Here is a 15,409-nt window from a genome sequence, read left to right as displayed (position 1 = left end):
CCCGCCTACTTCTGATGATTGACAGGCGCGTCGTCCAATCACAGAGCAACACCACAACAAAATAAACCAACGCTCGCATCTGATTGGTGGAGCGTTTGGGGGGGGCGGGAGGAAGCCTGAAACGTTAAAACCAGGGCAAAAGACACACTACGTATTTAGTCCAAACACGGAAAGAGGAACGTGGGAGTTTTAATGCTGTAAAATCAGCCCTAAACACCGAGACAGAGACGGTCAACGGTGGAATAAAGAAGGGAAAAGAAGGAGAGAGTTAAACCGACAGCATGTCCCGACGAAGAGTCGCTGTACACGGTAAGAATCACCCGTTAGTGAGTCTGGATCCATGACAGCGAAGATAAGTTTCATTTAGTCAGAACTTCATCTGTTTTGCTAGGTAGCATTCAAGCTAGTGAGTGAGCTGGGACTGTGTGTTTCAGTGAGCATGAATTAACCTCCTTTAATTAACATGTGTGTGTTATATAAAGAACTCTGAACTTCTACGTGTGTCTACCTCACAGGTGTGGATCCCATGCCAAGGATCAGAGACAGCTCCAGACTTATGCGCACACACGTGAGTTATGATGGAATCAAGTACCTGAGAACTGATCATGTGTCATTGTGCATGTAGTTTAACAGGTCTGTCTGGTGTTACATGAGCTGATGGAAACGTGTCACCTATTCCATCTCTACTAATGATACATGTAGTTTGATATGAGCTGCTGTTGTTGTTGTTGTTGTTGTTGTTGTTGTTGTTGTTGAAATGTGGACAAAAGAATAATTACAGGGATTAAACTGTATCATTAGAGCTCCCAAACAATAACATTAACATCTATAGTACAGCCATTGGAGTAAAATAATATCACACAGGTCAAATTAAACAAAAACAGTGTTGAACAAGTGTAAACAACACTTTTGCATTCTCTTACAGTGAGATTGATGCACTTATTTTCTTCTTCTCTCCAGGAAACTATGGTAGATTTCATAAATGGACGTCATGCTCGAAACCCCATCCTAGATGTCTTTTCTCAAGGCTTTTTCGGTAAGTAACAAAACACCCAGAGGGATTTGGATTTATTTATGTTTTGAACTTTATTGCCACAGTCTCAAAATAACAGGCAATATATATAAATTTACACAAAAACAGTTACACCTTGAGATTGGGCCCCTTCTGACTCACAGAAAGAAAGTAGCTGAGCAGTCCCACACGGGGTGGATCATGCACACATCAGCCATACATTGCCACTCACAATCATCCTCACAGGTACGCACAGGTGGACCTACCATTCACATGACACATAACAATACATGCCTACATTTAGACATACATATTCCTAAGATCTATAGAGATGAACATCCAAATAATAAAGCATAAAAGTCCTAATTAAAGTAATCAATAACTGTTCTCCATCTTCTTTGACACACAGACAGTGTCAGCTGTAGCTGGGCAGTCATATGTTCCATTGTGTTACATGTTTGACTTTTTGTAACCATTGGTCAACTGAGGGGGGATTAGGCTTCATCCAGTTTATAGTGATTGTCTTTTTAGCAGTCATCAACAGAATGTGAAGAATAAAACACTGATCCAAGGTAAACAAGTGTCCAGGCCATATTTCCAACAGAAACAATAAAGGGTCCAAGGGGATGTCTAGTTCTAAGATTTTCTCCATCTCCTCTTTAACCGTTCTCTAGAAAGTCTTTATTTCCGGGCAATCCCAAAATATGTTGGTATGGTCACCCACCATATCACAGTTCCTCCAGCATTTATTCGTAGAGTTGATCTTGAAGGTACAAGTTATCAGAGTGATTGGATTTTAAAGCATGGAGCCATAACAGTACATTTCTTCCTTTTACTCAGATCCCCATTAGCTGCCACTAACGCAGCAGCTACTCCTCCTGGGGTCCAAACAAAACAAACATAACATACAGAATATACATGAAATACAACAACTGAAAATGCTACAAACATAACAAAGAAAAACTGGGATTACTGCACAGACATAAAATAGAAAAACAGGAAAAGCTACCAACATAACATCACATCAAATTAAGATTAGGGTTATTATTAAGGTGTTCCTGTAAGAGTCTTTTAAAACTGGCTTTACTGCGTGCTTCAATTATAGTAACTGGTCAATTATTCCACATTGTGATGGCTCTATACATAACACTTCTGGGTCTTAGCTTAATTAAATGACCCTGAACGGCCTGCGGGGTACTGTGTTGGTCTCTCACATACCGTATTTGTGAGTACAGACGTTGCTTGTTTGTTTTCATTTTGGCACAGATGTCTCATGCCTTCTTCCAAAGAAGCTTTGCGCCTGAGAAAGTTGACAGATCTTCTGGATTATCTTGTTCTACAAAGAGTTCAGGATGCACCAGCCCAGAGTTTTTGTTCTCTAAAAGAACACATTGTACTTATAATTCATTCCTCTGGGTTTACAGTTAGTCCATGATTATCTCCTTTCATTTTATGATATTGTCAGAGGTTAACATCAGGAAATGAGATGTTTACAGACCGGTTATAAACGCCTGTAATGCAGTCAGCTTCTTCTTGCTGTAAACTGCAGATTGCATCCGATTTAATGCGGCGCTGAGCTCATGTTTATTGTTTTTCTTGAGCTCTCAAAAGGTAGACTTTGACGGCGAATGCAAAACACTCTGAGATAAGAGGGAGAGGAGGTGAACTAACCTGTTATTTTTAGAGAACTTTAGAGAAAGGGATGTGTTTAATACAGGAAAGGGGAAAGCAGAAGCGTCTGGTTTTGTAATTTTTAAATCATCAGTCTTAAACCAAACTGAAGGGGTAGTGAAATTTGATTTCCCCCGTTAAATATGCTGCTTGTAATATGCAAACATCCTGACCAAAGCCACATCGTCTTAGTGTGATAGAAAGGAGAGGCAGGGTGAGAAAGTGTCCTCACTAAGGAGAGAATTACAGCCTCAGAAGGACATTCTTCCTCAGTTCATTTTATGGAAATATAGTTTTAAGGAGATAGAATTAGACTCAGAAGTGTAGGTGAATTGTGTCGCCTGCATGTTTGCTATCTGTGTGTTCAATAAGATGTCAGTGAAATCATATCTGAGGTGATGTAACCTTGCTTAAATACAGATATGACAGCATTCATGTCTAAACAGCGGCTCTTAAAGGGATAGGAAGGGAAATTGTTGAACGAGAATAGAAAAGGGAGTGATAAAGCTGGAGAGGAGTTTGTGTTGACAGCAGGTATTTGGTGTGAGTCACAGTTTTGTACTCGTTTTGGCAGAGCTGCAAATAATCTCTTATTTTTGTAAACAATGAAGTCGCCCCCTGCTGGTCACTAGACAAACTGCAGCAGTTTATAATCACCCTCTTCCTCTGCTTCTCTTCATCTCTCAGGTTTAGACTTTTTAAGGAACTTTGACGGAGACCTCGAAGACGACTTCGTATATTCAGATGAAGACGATGACGACAGTTTCAACAATGAGTTCGCTCCCCATAGACCTTTAGAGCCACATCCCAGAATAAGACAACTCACTGAGGAGGTACGTCACCGCAGTTTCCCTTATGTGGAGGGGAAACCCGGAGCAGAAACCTTTCATTACTACATGAGTGGTTTATAATGGGATATGAAAGCCTGAGTGACTCATGTACTTAGAATGCATTTAATGATTTCAGGTTTGTTTAACAGTTTTAATGAAAGAGTCCTGAGTTCAGAGGTTGTGCTTTGTTTAACAGGAGGCTGATAAACATGGAAAAGAATTGATAGCAGAGGAGGAGCGGCGTAAGGATAGGACGGAGAGAAACAAGCGGAAGAAATTGGTAAGTGTTGGTGTCATTTTTGATGTTTTAGAACAATTCTCTGTCCGGGCAAACACACAGCAGGCTCTGATTCTCTATTGAACCACAGGAGGAGAAGAATTTGACACTTCAATAGCAGCTAAAACGTCCAACAAGTGAAGCAAAGGCTGCCATTAGTGATTAAGTCATATTACCTGCGCTCCTGAAAACGGTCAAATGAGAGGGGTGTGTCAAAACACGGAAGGACATGTCATGACAAAGTCCAATAAAGCAAAGCAGGGCGGATGATTGTGGCCTCTAAAGCCTCCTGTACACACGGAAACACGGATCAACGGTCTCTGCTTCAGCGCCGTTATCAGCACAGACGTGAGGCGTGAACGTCTCTGAAGTTAAAGGTCGTTCAACGAAACAATACTCGCCTTTTCACGGGGCGGAGAGCAGATTGATTTAGGAATGGAGTTCCTGCATGAAACAGTTCACACGTCAGTGTTTGGTCGTCTGCTTTTGTAATGACAAAAGAGACACAGAAGCATGCGCGAGTCCAGGTGTGATTCACTGAAGGGATGGGCTCACAGAGGGAGAGATGTTTGTCTAAGCTGGACATGTGAGCTTATTGTTAAACACTCAACAAGATGAGATCAAACTGACACGTTTCCTCTTTAAATTTAAAGGTTGCTTTCTTGTTTGTGAAACATCTTCTGTTTGTTTTTTGTTGCAGCGGAAGAAAAAAAAGAAGCGACTGGAGAAGGAGAATGCAGCTAAAAGCGTTATACCTGTGAGTCTCACTTCCTTTAGTTTTGGGATATATTTTTAAACTCATGGAGATACAGTCTCTGATGTTTTTCTCTGTCGTTTCAGGAGGAAGAGCAAAACAAATCAGACTCCTCAGAAAATCCGGAAGAAGACCCTCCAATAAAAAATAAAGAAGTAAACAATGATTCTCCTGAACCCGTCCGAACTCAAGATGAACCGGAGGCAGCGAGATGTGAGGAGAGCGCGGCGGATAATAAAGAAGAAAGTCTTTTGAAAATTGATGAGAAAGAGGAAGTGAGACAAAAGGTTGGTAAAGTTTTAAATGATGTCAGAAACTGTGTGGACTCATTTAAAGGCTGCTGTGGACATAATGAACGTTGTGCAGATTGTAGGTGCTTCCTTACCTCAGGAAGAACAAACTTTGCCTCTCTGTGAAAGTTTTAGGAGATTTTGAAAATCCTTTTTAAGTGTTAATAAATTAACAATTTGATCATTTGTTTGCAGGTTTTGAGTGTCCAATACAAGTGACATAGTTTTACTCAGGATGTTTTCAGCCAAGAAGCCTGTGTATGAGTGCAACTCAACAAAAACAGCAAACCTCAGAGTAAAATATCTGCTTTAGAAATGACTTTAAGCAAGAAACTAAAAAAGGGAATGAGTTTCTAAAACTGGAGTACATAATACACAAAAATACTCTCCTTGAAGCTGACTTGTATTTGTAAGCTGAGATAGCTTTTACTGGTTAACCGTTAAAGAGATACTTTGATAAGTGAATGCTCATGAGTTACCCAGAAGTGATATCAGCTTTGTGCAGGAGTATGAAAAACTTGGCAGCTTCAAATCTAGGGCGTTCAGACGAATCCAAAGCCTTCTTCAAGGTTTCTCTGAAACTGCCCCTTTTAATATTTTATCATCCTCTTGTGTCAGCTTTTATTTTGACTCTTAGGTTTGCTGTGTTCGGTTAAAGTACCTTAAAGAAGTACCAACAATAATAATAATAATACATTTTATTTAGAAGCGCCTTTCAAAACACTCACGGTCGCTTTACAGACAGATTAAAACACAATAAATAAAACAACACGATAAAATAAATAAAAACAACAAGCAAAGTAACACCAAGTTAAAAATGAAGCAGTGGAAATGAAGCAGGGAATGCAGTTTGAAAGAGATGGGTTTTGAGTTTTGATTTGAAGAGGGGTAGTGAGTCAGAGTTTCGGATGTCTGGTGGGAGTGAGTTCCAGAGTTGGGGAGCAGAGCGACTGAAAGCTCTGCTCCCCATGGTGCTGAGACGGGCAGGGGGGCACAGAGAGGTGGAGGGAGGAGGAGGACCTGAGGGAGCGAGAGGGGGTGACGATGTGGAGGAGATCAGACAGGTATGGGGGGAGAGGTTATGGACGGCCTTGAATGTGTAAAGGAGGATTTTGAAGTTGATTCGGAGTTTGACCGGGAGCCAGTGAAGCTGCTGGAGAACGGGGTGATGTGGTGAAAGGTGGGGGTTCTGGTGATGATGCGGGCTGCAGAGTTCTGGACCAGTTGAAGTTTATGGAGGGATTTGTGAGGGACACCGAAGAGGAGGGAATCACAATAATCGATACGGGAGGTGACAAGACTGTGGACCAGGATAGCAGTGGTGTGAGGGGTGAGAGAGGGGCGGAGACGGTTGATGTTGCGGAGATGGAAGTATGCAGACCGGGTTATGTTATTGATGTGAGAGTTGAAAGAATGTGAGCTGTCGAGGATGACACCCAGACTCTTTACCTGAGGGGAGGGGGACACTGTTGAACTGTCGATGGAGAGGGAGAAACTGAGGGGGCACAGAGAGGTGGAGGGAGGAGGAGGACCTGAGGGAGCGAGAGGGGGTGACGATGTGAAGGAGATCAGACAGGTACGGAGGGGAGAGGTTGTGGATGGCCTTGAATGTGTAAAGGAGGATTTTGAAGTTGATTCTGAGTTTGAACAGGAGCCAGTGGAGCTGCTGGAGGACGGGGGTGATGTGGTGAAAGGAGGGGGTTCTGGTGATGATGCGGGCTGAAGAGTTCTGGACCAGTTGAAGTTTATGGAGGGATTTGTGAGGGACACTGAAGAGGAGTGAATCACAATAATCGATACGGGAAGTGACGAGACTGTGGACCAGGATAGCAGTGGTGTGAGGGGTGAGAGAGGGGCGGAGACGGTTGATGTTGCAGAGATGGAAGTATGCAGACCGGGTTATGTTATTGATGTGAGAGTTGAAAGAAAGTGAGCTGTTGAGGATGACACCCAGACTCTTTACCTGGGGGGAGGGGGACACTGTTGAACTGTCGATGGAGAGGGAGAAACTGTAGGCTTTGGATAAGGTGGATTTGGTGCCTATAAGGAGTTCTGTTTTATTGCTGTTGAGTTGAAGGAAGTTGGAGGTGAACCAGGACTTCATCTCAGAGAGGCAGAGGGTGAGGGAGGAGGGTGGGAGAGTGGAGTCGGGCTTACTTGAAAGGTAGAGCTGGGTGAAATCCGCGAAGCAGTGGAAGTGGATGCCGAATTTGCGGAAGATATTGCCAAGTGGGAGAAGGTAGGTGATGAAGAGGAGGGGCCCCAGGAAAGAGCCCTGGGGCACACCTGAAGTGACGGGGGAGGGTTGAGAAGTGAAGGATTTGAGTTGGATGAACTGAGTGCGGCCTGTGAGGTAGGGGTGAAACCAGTGCAGGGGGGTGTCAGTGATGCCTATGGAGGAGACAAGTCATCTGTGGACAGTTTCCTAATAACCTCTCCTTGTGTTTCATCGTTCTTTGCAGGATTTGGATTTAAACAATTCAGAAGCTCGTACGGACAAACCAGCGCCCGTTGAGAAATCTAAACAGAAGCCTGCAAAAGAACAAAAGAAAGAAAAGGATAAATTGCCAGAAGTTCAGGAATCCAAAGAAGAGACACCGAACGTTGTGGAGAAACCTGAGGTTCAGAAGAAAATTGAGGAGAAACTCGAGCCCGTCAAAGAAAACCAAGTAAACTTACTTTGAATTTATTTCAGCTTCTCAAACTTAAATAAAACAAGAAGTCTTGACTTTTTAAAGGTTTTAGATGTGCTTGCTTGATCGACAGCAAAAAAATTCTTCATGCATCAAAGACTAACGTACCGACTTCACTTCCACAGCAAACAATTGATCCTGCTGCTGAAGAGTTTGCAAGAATAAGCAGAGAGTATGCCGGTGAGTTACACCTCCATTAAAACCTTTACAGACCACACATGATGATGCACTGAGGTACAAACTGACTGACTGTTCCTGCTCTCCCATCCAGGTAACGGGAATCGCTTTGCTGCCGCCGGACAGTACGACATGGCGGTGAAATACTTCACTGACGCCATTAAATACAACCCAAAGGAATTTAAGTAAGAGCACTGAAGCTTCATTTGAGTCCTCAGAAGCAGTGAGCGTTACAGTGTTCTCCACTTCCTGAACGTTCGCTCTCTGTGTGTTTCAGATTATTTGGAAATCGGTCGCTCTGTTACGAGAGATTGCAGCAGTATGAAAACGCTCTCATGGACGCTGACATAGCGCTCTGCATGGAGCCAAACTGGATTAAAGGTTTATTTAGAAAAGGGAAAGCTCTCTGTGGACTCAAGGTAAATCAAACCTCCTTCATCTCATTCCCACATTTTCACTTTTAGTAGTAAAGCACACTGACCTCACGATCACCTGTGATTCCTCCTCCTCCTTCTCCTCCTCCTTCTCCAGAGATACTACGAGGCCTCGCTGATCTATAAAAAAGTCCTGATGCTGGAACGGTCGAGCCTTGAAGCCATGCAGGAGCTGAAACGAGCACAGACATTGCACCTTATGGTAAGAGAAGCTTTCACAGTGGCTGAGAGAAGATGTTAAGATGTGAGAATGTGTTGAACTTAGAGGGAAGTTTCCTCTGGTACTGCAAATTGTTGGCACTTGAAAATAACAAGTAAACATCAGTAGTTGGAGGACAGAGGACCCTGCTTCTTTTTCTTACTGCATTACAAAACCTGCACATTACTGTGGTACAAGCCTGAATCAAAGTACTTCCAAAGGGTCTCAGTCTGAAGGCAGTAGAAGCTTTTTCATCCTGCTGTAACGTCATCTTAAAGGAGAGTTTCTTTTCTTCCAGGAAATGGGATTCACTTGGGCGCAGAGCTCCGAGGCCCTGAAAGCACACGCCACCTTAGAGGAAGCTGTTGAAGCTCTGTTCGGTGGAAACAGTAACCCGAGTGCTGCTGGAGGAGGTGAATATGAGGAGTTTATTTACCAAACTCTAAAGATGACGAGTCACTTCATTCACGCTCTGGTTGTTAAGCATAGTCTCTCTCTCTTCATAGACGCTACTGCTCACAGGGAAATTCCAAAACAACCGTTGCTGCAGGAGGAAGAAGAAGAGGAGGGCGAGTGGATTGTCCAACAAACAAGCCGTCCCAGAATGCCGCAGTTCAAAGAGTTCGAGGCTTTGGATCAAGCTAGATCAAACTCTCAATCACCAACACCTAAATCGAGGAGTCCTGTGAAACCGTGAGTAGAGTTCAGATCACTTTGGTGGAGTTTTGCTTGAACGTCAGCATGGCTTTGAATCATCTTCTGCTGCGTCCTCAGGGCTCTGTACTCCGTCTGGGTTGGATCCATGGCTCCTGCTGTCACCTACGCGACCCTCCATGAGGTCTTCAGCAGGTGAGGCACTGCAAAATCATCCTTTGAGCCTCTCTCTTTCAAATCTCCTAGAATCAAAGATGATTAGACTTTCATCTGTGGTTTGATCACTTCAAGCAGGATCCCTCTGTTCAGCTTTACAGCATCATTATAAAGTAGAACAACAAATACAGAGACAAACCAACAGAACATGATGTGCACAGGTGTTTATAACTCACATTAACATATAAAAGGAGCCAAGGAGGAATGTATGATTTTAACATCTCCTTGAATTCCTCAAATTTGTTTTCCTGTCGCTTCAAAGAGAAGGTAAATATAGTTTTCTGTGCAAGATGTTGATTTTTACAGAATCAAATTGTGACTCAGAGCTCAACTTTTTGTTTGTTTTAAGATCTCATTCAGAAGTTTGTCAGAATAGAAAGTTTTTGAGGATATAAGTAGAATAATATGAAGGCAGAAAAAGCTAAAACAAAGGTACAGTGGAAGTAAGAGCAGTTTTTAGAGTTCCTGGATAAATCCCATCATCCATGCACCGACATGTCCATCCTGTGCTCTTATATTGTGACCACCAGAGGGCTCAAGTCCACTCTGACTAACAGCAGTAAAGCTGTTTCTGATTTGTACTGCAGCAGCACATACAAACTTGCATCATGTCAGATTGATCATGTGTCTCATGCACTTCTTTCTTCACACTCTTACTTCCTGTCTGTGTGTCAGAGCGGGGACGGTGTACAGCATCAAGATGCTGCTGGAGCAACAGTGTGCCTTCATCAACTACACCAAAAAGGAGGACTGTGACAGAGCAGTGCAGTGCATCAACGTACGTATGTTTATATAACAGCAGATATTTGGAGGTGATTTGTGTTGAATCAGTAGAATTCATGTCCTGTTATGTAACACTTTGCTGAAAATAGACGTCAGTTTAGCTGCAGCCCCAAATTAATTCCCTGAATGAGTCCGACCTCGTAATGAACTTAAAAAATGTGTGCATGTCCCAGATGTTGCAAAAACAAAAGCAGGGATTGAATTCTCAGGAAACTGTCGAATCATCTGGAGGTGAAAAGTTTAGATCTTAAAAATATCTTTGGTTGTTTGCATGACTCGGCACATTTCTGAAACTGTCAAAGTCTGAGATTTGGGGATTCATTTTATTTTGGAATCGTGTTTATAGAGACGCTCTTTCATGATTTAGTCTGCTTCTGAAAAACTGAAGATTATTTATTTCCCATCTGACATAGATCTGATCCGTCAGTTCAGATGTGATGATAGAGGCTTTGAAAGTGTGGAAACTTTTGTTTAATTTTCCTTGAAATTACTTGGAAGTGCTTGAATTTGACTCCTTAAAATATGTTAAAGGGTGCGGACTTGGCCTAATGGTTAAGTTGCGCGCTCATGTAGCGGTTGCCCCAGATTCGAATCCAACCTGGGGCATCTTTCCCACATGTCAGTCCCCCCACTGTCTCCCTGTTTCCTGCATTATCCACTGTCCTCTCCTCTATAATAAAGGTTTAACAGCCCAAAAAATATAACTTAAAAAAAATATATATATATGTTTAATATGTTTTTATGTAAACATAAATGAGCTTTATCTATGGTCATACCTGTGTTGAATTTTAAAATATACACTGACATTTTAATGCTACCTTTTTTAGAGTATAATTAAATTGGCGCTATAATTTGCAATTTTGTTACTCCTGTGAATTTGGAGGTTTTAAAAAACACTTGGATTCTGTGACACTGTTGAATAATTTTCAGAGTTTTTTTTACATTTTATACACAAAATGATTCATTGGTTGCTTAATAAAATAAGTGTAAGATGTATTGATAAATTAAATGAATTGTTAGTCACAGTTTTAGATAAACTGTAGAGATAATAAAAACCTACATGACTGTAAAAGAATGGGGGGGAAAAGGAGGAGCTTTGAGCTTCCTTGCTTGAGCATTCCTGGCTTTAAACACTAACACTCCACTAAATCCTTCACTGCTAAATAATGAAGCAGATCAGTCAGTTTGAAGGAGGAACTTGAGTTTACTTTACATAAAGATTGACCCCTCATGAGGGGACTAAATGTGTTTGTGAGATGTTAAAGATCTTGTTTTGTCTGCAGGGTATGGTCGTAGAGGGAGCTCCGCTGTCGGTGCGACATCCTGGTAAATTCAACAACGGGCTCGGGTAAAAATCAACTTTTTATACTTTGATTTGATAATTTTTAATGTGTTTTCCTCTTTTCTGTGTCTTTTCTCATCTGTTGTGTTTTTAATGCTCAAAAGAAATTCAATGCAAGCAGATTTTAGTTTAACTCCATGCATGAGAATAAAAAAAATGGCTTCCCATCTTAACAGATTTAAAGTATGAATTCAAAGTGATACATTCTCTCTCTTCATATCTTCGTTTAGCTAACTGACTGTTATTGAGCTGTAAAGGAACACTCTGGTGTTAACTTTGCTTTAAATCTGCTGAATTGTAAAGTGAGAACATGATGTTGATGTTGTTGTTGTTGTTGTTGTTGCAGCAGCTCATACAAGAAGGAGTGCTTCTTCTGGAGGACTTCCGGCTGCACGAGGCAGGACTGCACCTTCAGACACGTCCCGGAAAGCAGGGGCATCGACAAAGAGAGATTCACCAGCAGGCTGGGAAATTTTCAAATCTAAGACCCCTTAAAAAAATGAGCATGTAGACTTTTCCTCCTAACGTTGCCGCTGTGTACGAGCTGAACTACGCTGCTTTAACGTCTCAGTCTTATTGGAGCTTTTAAAGTTTGTCTGCAGGAAAAAAAAAAGAGACAGAACCTTCATGTTTGGATTTATCTGATGCAGCTGCATGTTTGGTTTTAGTATTTGCACTCAGGTGGACATATCAAACTATATCAAAGTGCTGTATTACAGTTATAATGACTAAGCATCACGTTTTGGCATTCCTTATAATCTGACTATCTCTGATCTGTTCAAAGATTGTGTTAAACACTTAATGTTCCTGTGTTTTTAGCCGCCACTAGGTGGCAGTGTTGCCTTTTATCCCTCATCTTTGGGGCTCCAATCTGTTCTCCTTTAATTTTTAAAGGCTTTAATTAATGAGTAGTTGTGTGAGCGATGCTTTTAATGTGCTATGTTTCATTTGGAACCTGTTCTGTGTGGCCTGCTGGGGAGTTAGATAGATTCAGTGGCTGTGAGCGTCTCGTCGAGGCTTCTCTCAGAGTTGTTGTGACACATTGTCCTTAAAGAAGCGTCCTGTTGTTGCTCTGTGGCTTCAGTTTGCTGCAGGTATGTTCGGAGGGAATTTAAAGCCTTAATCATTTGAGTCAATGTCGTGCCATAAACATGAATACATAAAGAACCAAAGACATTAAACAGCTGAGACACCCGGCTGTGACAGTTTTTCATTAATATCCTCTCTTTGCAATATTTTCTCTGTTAAGAACCTCCTGATCGATGCAAAAGATGTTCTAAATAAAGTATCCTGGTGTGTTAACAGCCTCTGAATCACCAAACAAGAACCTGTGAGTGTAAAACACCTGATGAGGTGCAGTCATTCAACTGCATACTTCTCACCCTGACAAGAGCAATAAAAGAAATAAAACTCCTCCTGATACTGAAGACGTTCTCAAGACTCTGTTTTTACCTGGTTTTCATTCTTTTCTCTGCAGCTTTAAATCCAGTCTCTCTCCGGTCTTGTCTGAAAGTCAATATTGAAAAGAAAGAATTATTCGACGGCAGTTAACCTTTGCATTAAGACAGGAATATGAATCATTAAAATTGCTTACAGAACTTGAATTTAAGAGTTTTTAGGAGCATATCATCATTTAATTTGAGGATTTACAACAAGGTTTTTGAAACGACCATTCAGCCCCCTGTGCACTGTGCAGTTAATGATTATGAGTAGTGTGTTTGGGATCACTTGTACGCTGTGTCTAAGGTAACGGTTAGCTCTGTAGCCTCCTTGAAGTGAGCTAACTTAGCGGTCATAACTCAGATTAAATAATAATAATAAACTCTATTTATGAAGCACTTTTCTGAAAGTGACAAAGTGCTTCACAACAAAAAATGCAGAAAGTTAAAAAGTTGAATGCAGAGCAATATTCACGGTTTAGGGGTGGAGAAATGCCTTCTTATATAGAAAGGTTTTTAGTGAGGATTTAAAAGCAGTTAAGGTTGTGGACTGTCTAATCGAGATCCACGGTCTTGAAGCCGGTCACCTTTTCTTCTAATGCAGGATCTTGGCACAACCAGCAGAGCTCCATCCACAGATCTGAGGGGCCGCCCAGGCACATTGGGGGTTAAAAGGTCTCTTAAATAGTTTGGGGCCTGTCCATTTAAAACTTTAAAAGTAATCAATAAAATCTTTAAATGGACACAAACTGGCAGCCAATGTAAGCTGGCGAGGACAGGAGTGATGTGTTGATATTTGGTAGTGCATTTTGAACTAGTTGGAGTCTGTGGAGGGAGCTCTGACTGGTACCTGTTAAAGGTGCATTACAATAATCTAGACAATAAAAAAAATAAAAGCATGGATGACTTTTGACAGATCAGAGGGGGAAAGGAATGATCTTATTTTGGAGATTTGTTTGAGGTGGAAAAAGCATGATTTAACTTTAATTTTCACACGACTGTGAAAGCAGAGATCAGAGTCAAATGTCAGTCCTGAATGTTTGACTTTCATCGTGATGTTATTGTGGAGAGGACCAAGTTTGTTATGGAGAAAGGTGGCGGGAGTGAGAATGACAAATAATTATGATTTCTGATTTGTCAGGGTTGAGCTTCAGAAAGTTATAGGACATCCATCTTGTGATGTCTGAGGCAATTAAACCGACCATTCATTAGAAGTAGCTAACTAAGCTGTTACTGCAAATATTAAACTAAACATTTCCCATGATGGGGAAGTGAAACAAGATAAAAAGTCAGCATAAATGAGCGCTGCATCCGATCAAGTCTTGTGCCTCCTGTTGTTTATCTTTACTTTTATTGAAGCCATATAATGCCAGGTCTCTGTGGTGCTTAATTCACTAATCTACACCCCTGCACCAACTCACCACTGATAAGAGGTGTCTTTTGTGAGAGCAGACAACCTCAAATCTTACAACTCATCTTTTTCACACCACAGCAACAAGGAGAGCCTCCCTGTGGTGCTGTTTGGTACTGCTGCACTATAACATTCACTATTTACAGTTAGCAATGTCAGCAATCAAGATGTGATTCAACTGTTGCTGTGTAAGGACCATTCAGAAGAGAGTAGCTGCTCGACACAGCTGTGTAATAAAGCCAGAGATCTCTCACCTAACATTTAATCATGGAGTCTGTTTCATGAATATGTGAGCAGGATTATTCAGGGATTCAATTTTGTGTAATTTGGGAGGGATCAGAAGGTCAGAGGAAGCTGTGACTCAAGATGAAGAGGCCCCGTCATTTTCTGTCCCACCATGAGATTAATCCCAGCCGCTCTGTGTGTGTCCTTGAGTGAAAACCAGCCAGGTTTGGACTTCAGGTAAACGCCTGAAAAGTAACTATTGTCCCTGAGATTGTATCCAGAGAGTGAGGTTTGTCTAAGCCTAAAATACCTCTCTTCAAATCTCCCCCGACTGTCTCCTTGCTGCTAATGTGGGTTGGATTTGTGCAGATCCCTCCTCGTTGTAAACCCAGCAGGTCTGACTCAAGGTCACTTTTCTGACTCCCCTTGAGTTATGCAACGATTCGAGGTGTGAGTTACAAAACCTTTCCAAAGAGCTGAATAATTAGATTTTAAAAACATGCTGGAGCAGTGGGAGAAAAGAGACTTTAAGGTGTTTAGCTGTGAGAGGTTCTTAGTGTCGACCTTGCAGACGGAGCAGCTGTACTCGGGGGGGCATTAATTGGCTGATGGTGGCATACCTCACAAAGCCCTTTTGATCCCTGTGAGATTCGAGAGCATGAAAGGCCTGTAATACTAATAACATGAACTCCACGTGAACTCGAACGCAGCACCGGTAGAATGGGTCTCAGTGGTCTGCTCAGGTGGAAGAAACCTGTTTAAGTGCAGATAAAAGACGATAAGAGGTTAAAGTGCAAAAACAACATCCTGCCGATCCCTGACTTCACTAAAGCAAACACCTGGAAGATTAAGAGCGACTAGTTAAAAGGCTGCAGCGTTTAAAAAAGAGTCTCTCCCTCCCACTACGAGGAGAAAACACAGATATGAATGAGCAGACGTGACGCGCTGCTCTCCCACTCTCTGCTCTCTGATATATGGCTTTGCAGCAAAAAACAAACCCCT

General features: G+C 41.9%; 1 protein-coding gene and 1 long non-coding RNA gene across 3 annotated transcripts; one reads left to right on the top strand and one right to left on the bottom strand.

The window, feature by feature from the left end:
- Positions 1–117: 117 nt before the first annotated feature.
- si:dkey-33c12.4 (uncharacterized protein LOC560112 homolog) lies at positions 118–12,759 on the top strand. 2 transcript variants are annotated; one of them, XM_034674737.1, is made up of 18 exons: positions 118–309; positions 516–568; positions 961–1,036; positions 3,371–3,516; positions 3,710–3,793; positions 4,491–4,547; positions 4,631–4,831; positions 7,297–7,503; positions 7,653–7,707; positions 7,799–7,889; positions 7,982–8,123; positions 8,236–8,340; positions 8,636–8,750; positions 8,844–9,030; positions 9,112–9,186; positions 9,883–9,985; positions 11,274–11,338; positions 11,679–12,759. In XM_034674737.1, the coding sequence occupies exons 1-18, from the start codon at positions 282–284 to the stop codon at positions 11,815–11,817; spliced, it is 1,929 nt and encodes a 642-aa protein (XP_034530628.1). In that variant the 5' UTR covers positions 118–281; the 3' UTR covers positions 11,818–12,759. The 2 variants fall into 2 exon arrangements, with proteins under 2 accessions (XP_034530628.1, XP_034530629.1); XM_034674738.1 differs by having other exon boundaries at positions 123–309; positions 11,682–12,759.
- LOC117806067 lies at positions 8,848–15,155 on the bottom strand. The gene is made up of 3 exons (XR_004629590.1): positions 15,028–15,155; positions 12,785–12,838; positions 8,848–9,233 (listed from the first exon to the last, which is right to left on the bottom strand). It is a non-coding gene; the product is annotated as an uncharacterized LOC117806067 (long non-coding RNA).
- Positions 15,156–15,409: the final 254 nt, after the last annotated feature.

The sequence above is a fragment of the Notolabrus celidotus genome, chromosome 22 (assembly GCF_009762535.1).
Source record: "Notolabrus celidotus isolate fNotCel1 chromosome 22, fNotCel1.pri, whole genome shotgun sequence".
Classification (NCBI taxonomy): Eukaryota; Metazoa; Chordata; class Actinopteri; order Labriformes; family Labridae; genus Notolabrus; species Notolabrus celidotus.
Note: the sequence above shows the minus strand (reverse complement) of the source record. Positions and strands in the feature narration are given on the sequence as shown.

Coding starts and splice junctions, on each gene's coding strand:
- si:dkey-33c12.4 (XM_034674737.1), top strand. CDS start 282: ATGTCCCGACGAAGAGTCGCTGTACACG. Junction 4,548..4,630: donor CAGCTAAAAGCGTTATACCT/GTGAGTCTCACT, acceptor CTGTCGTTTCAG/GAGGAAGAGCAAAACAAATC. Junction 11,339..11,678: donor AAATTCAACAACGGGCTCGG/GTAAAAATCAAC, acceptor TTGTTGTTGCAG/CAGCTCATACAAGAAGGAGT.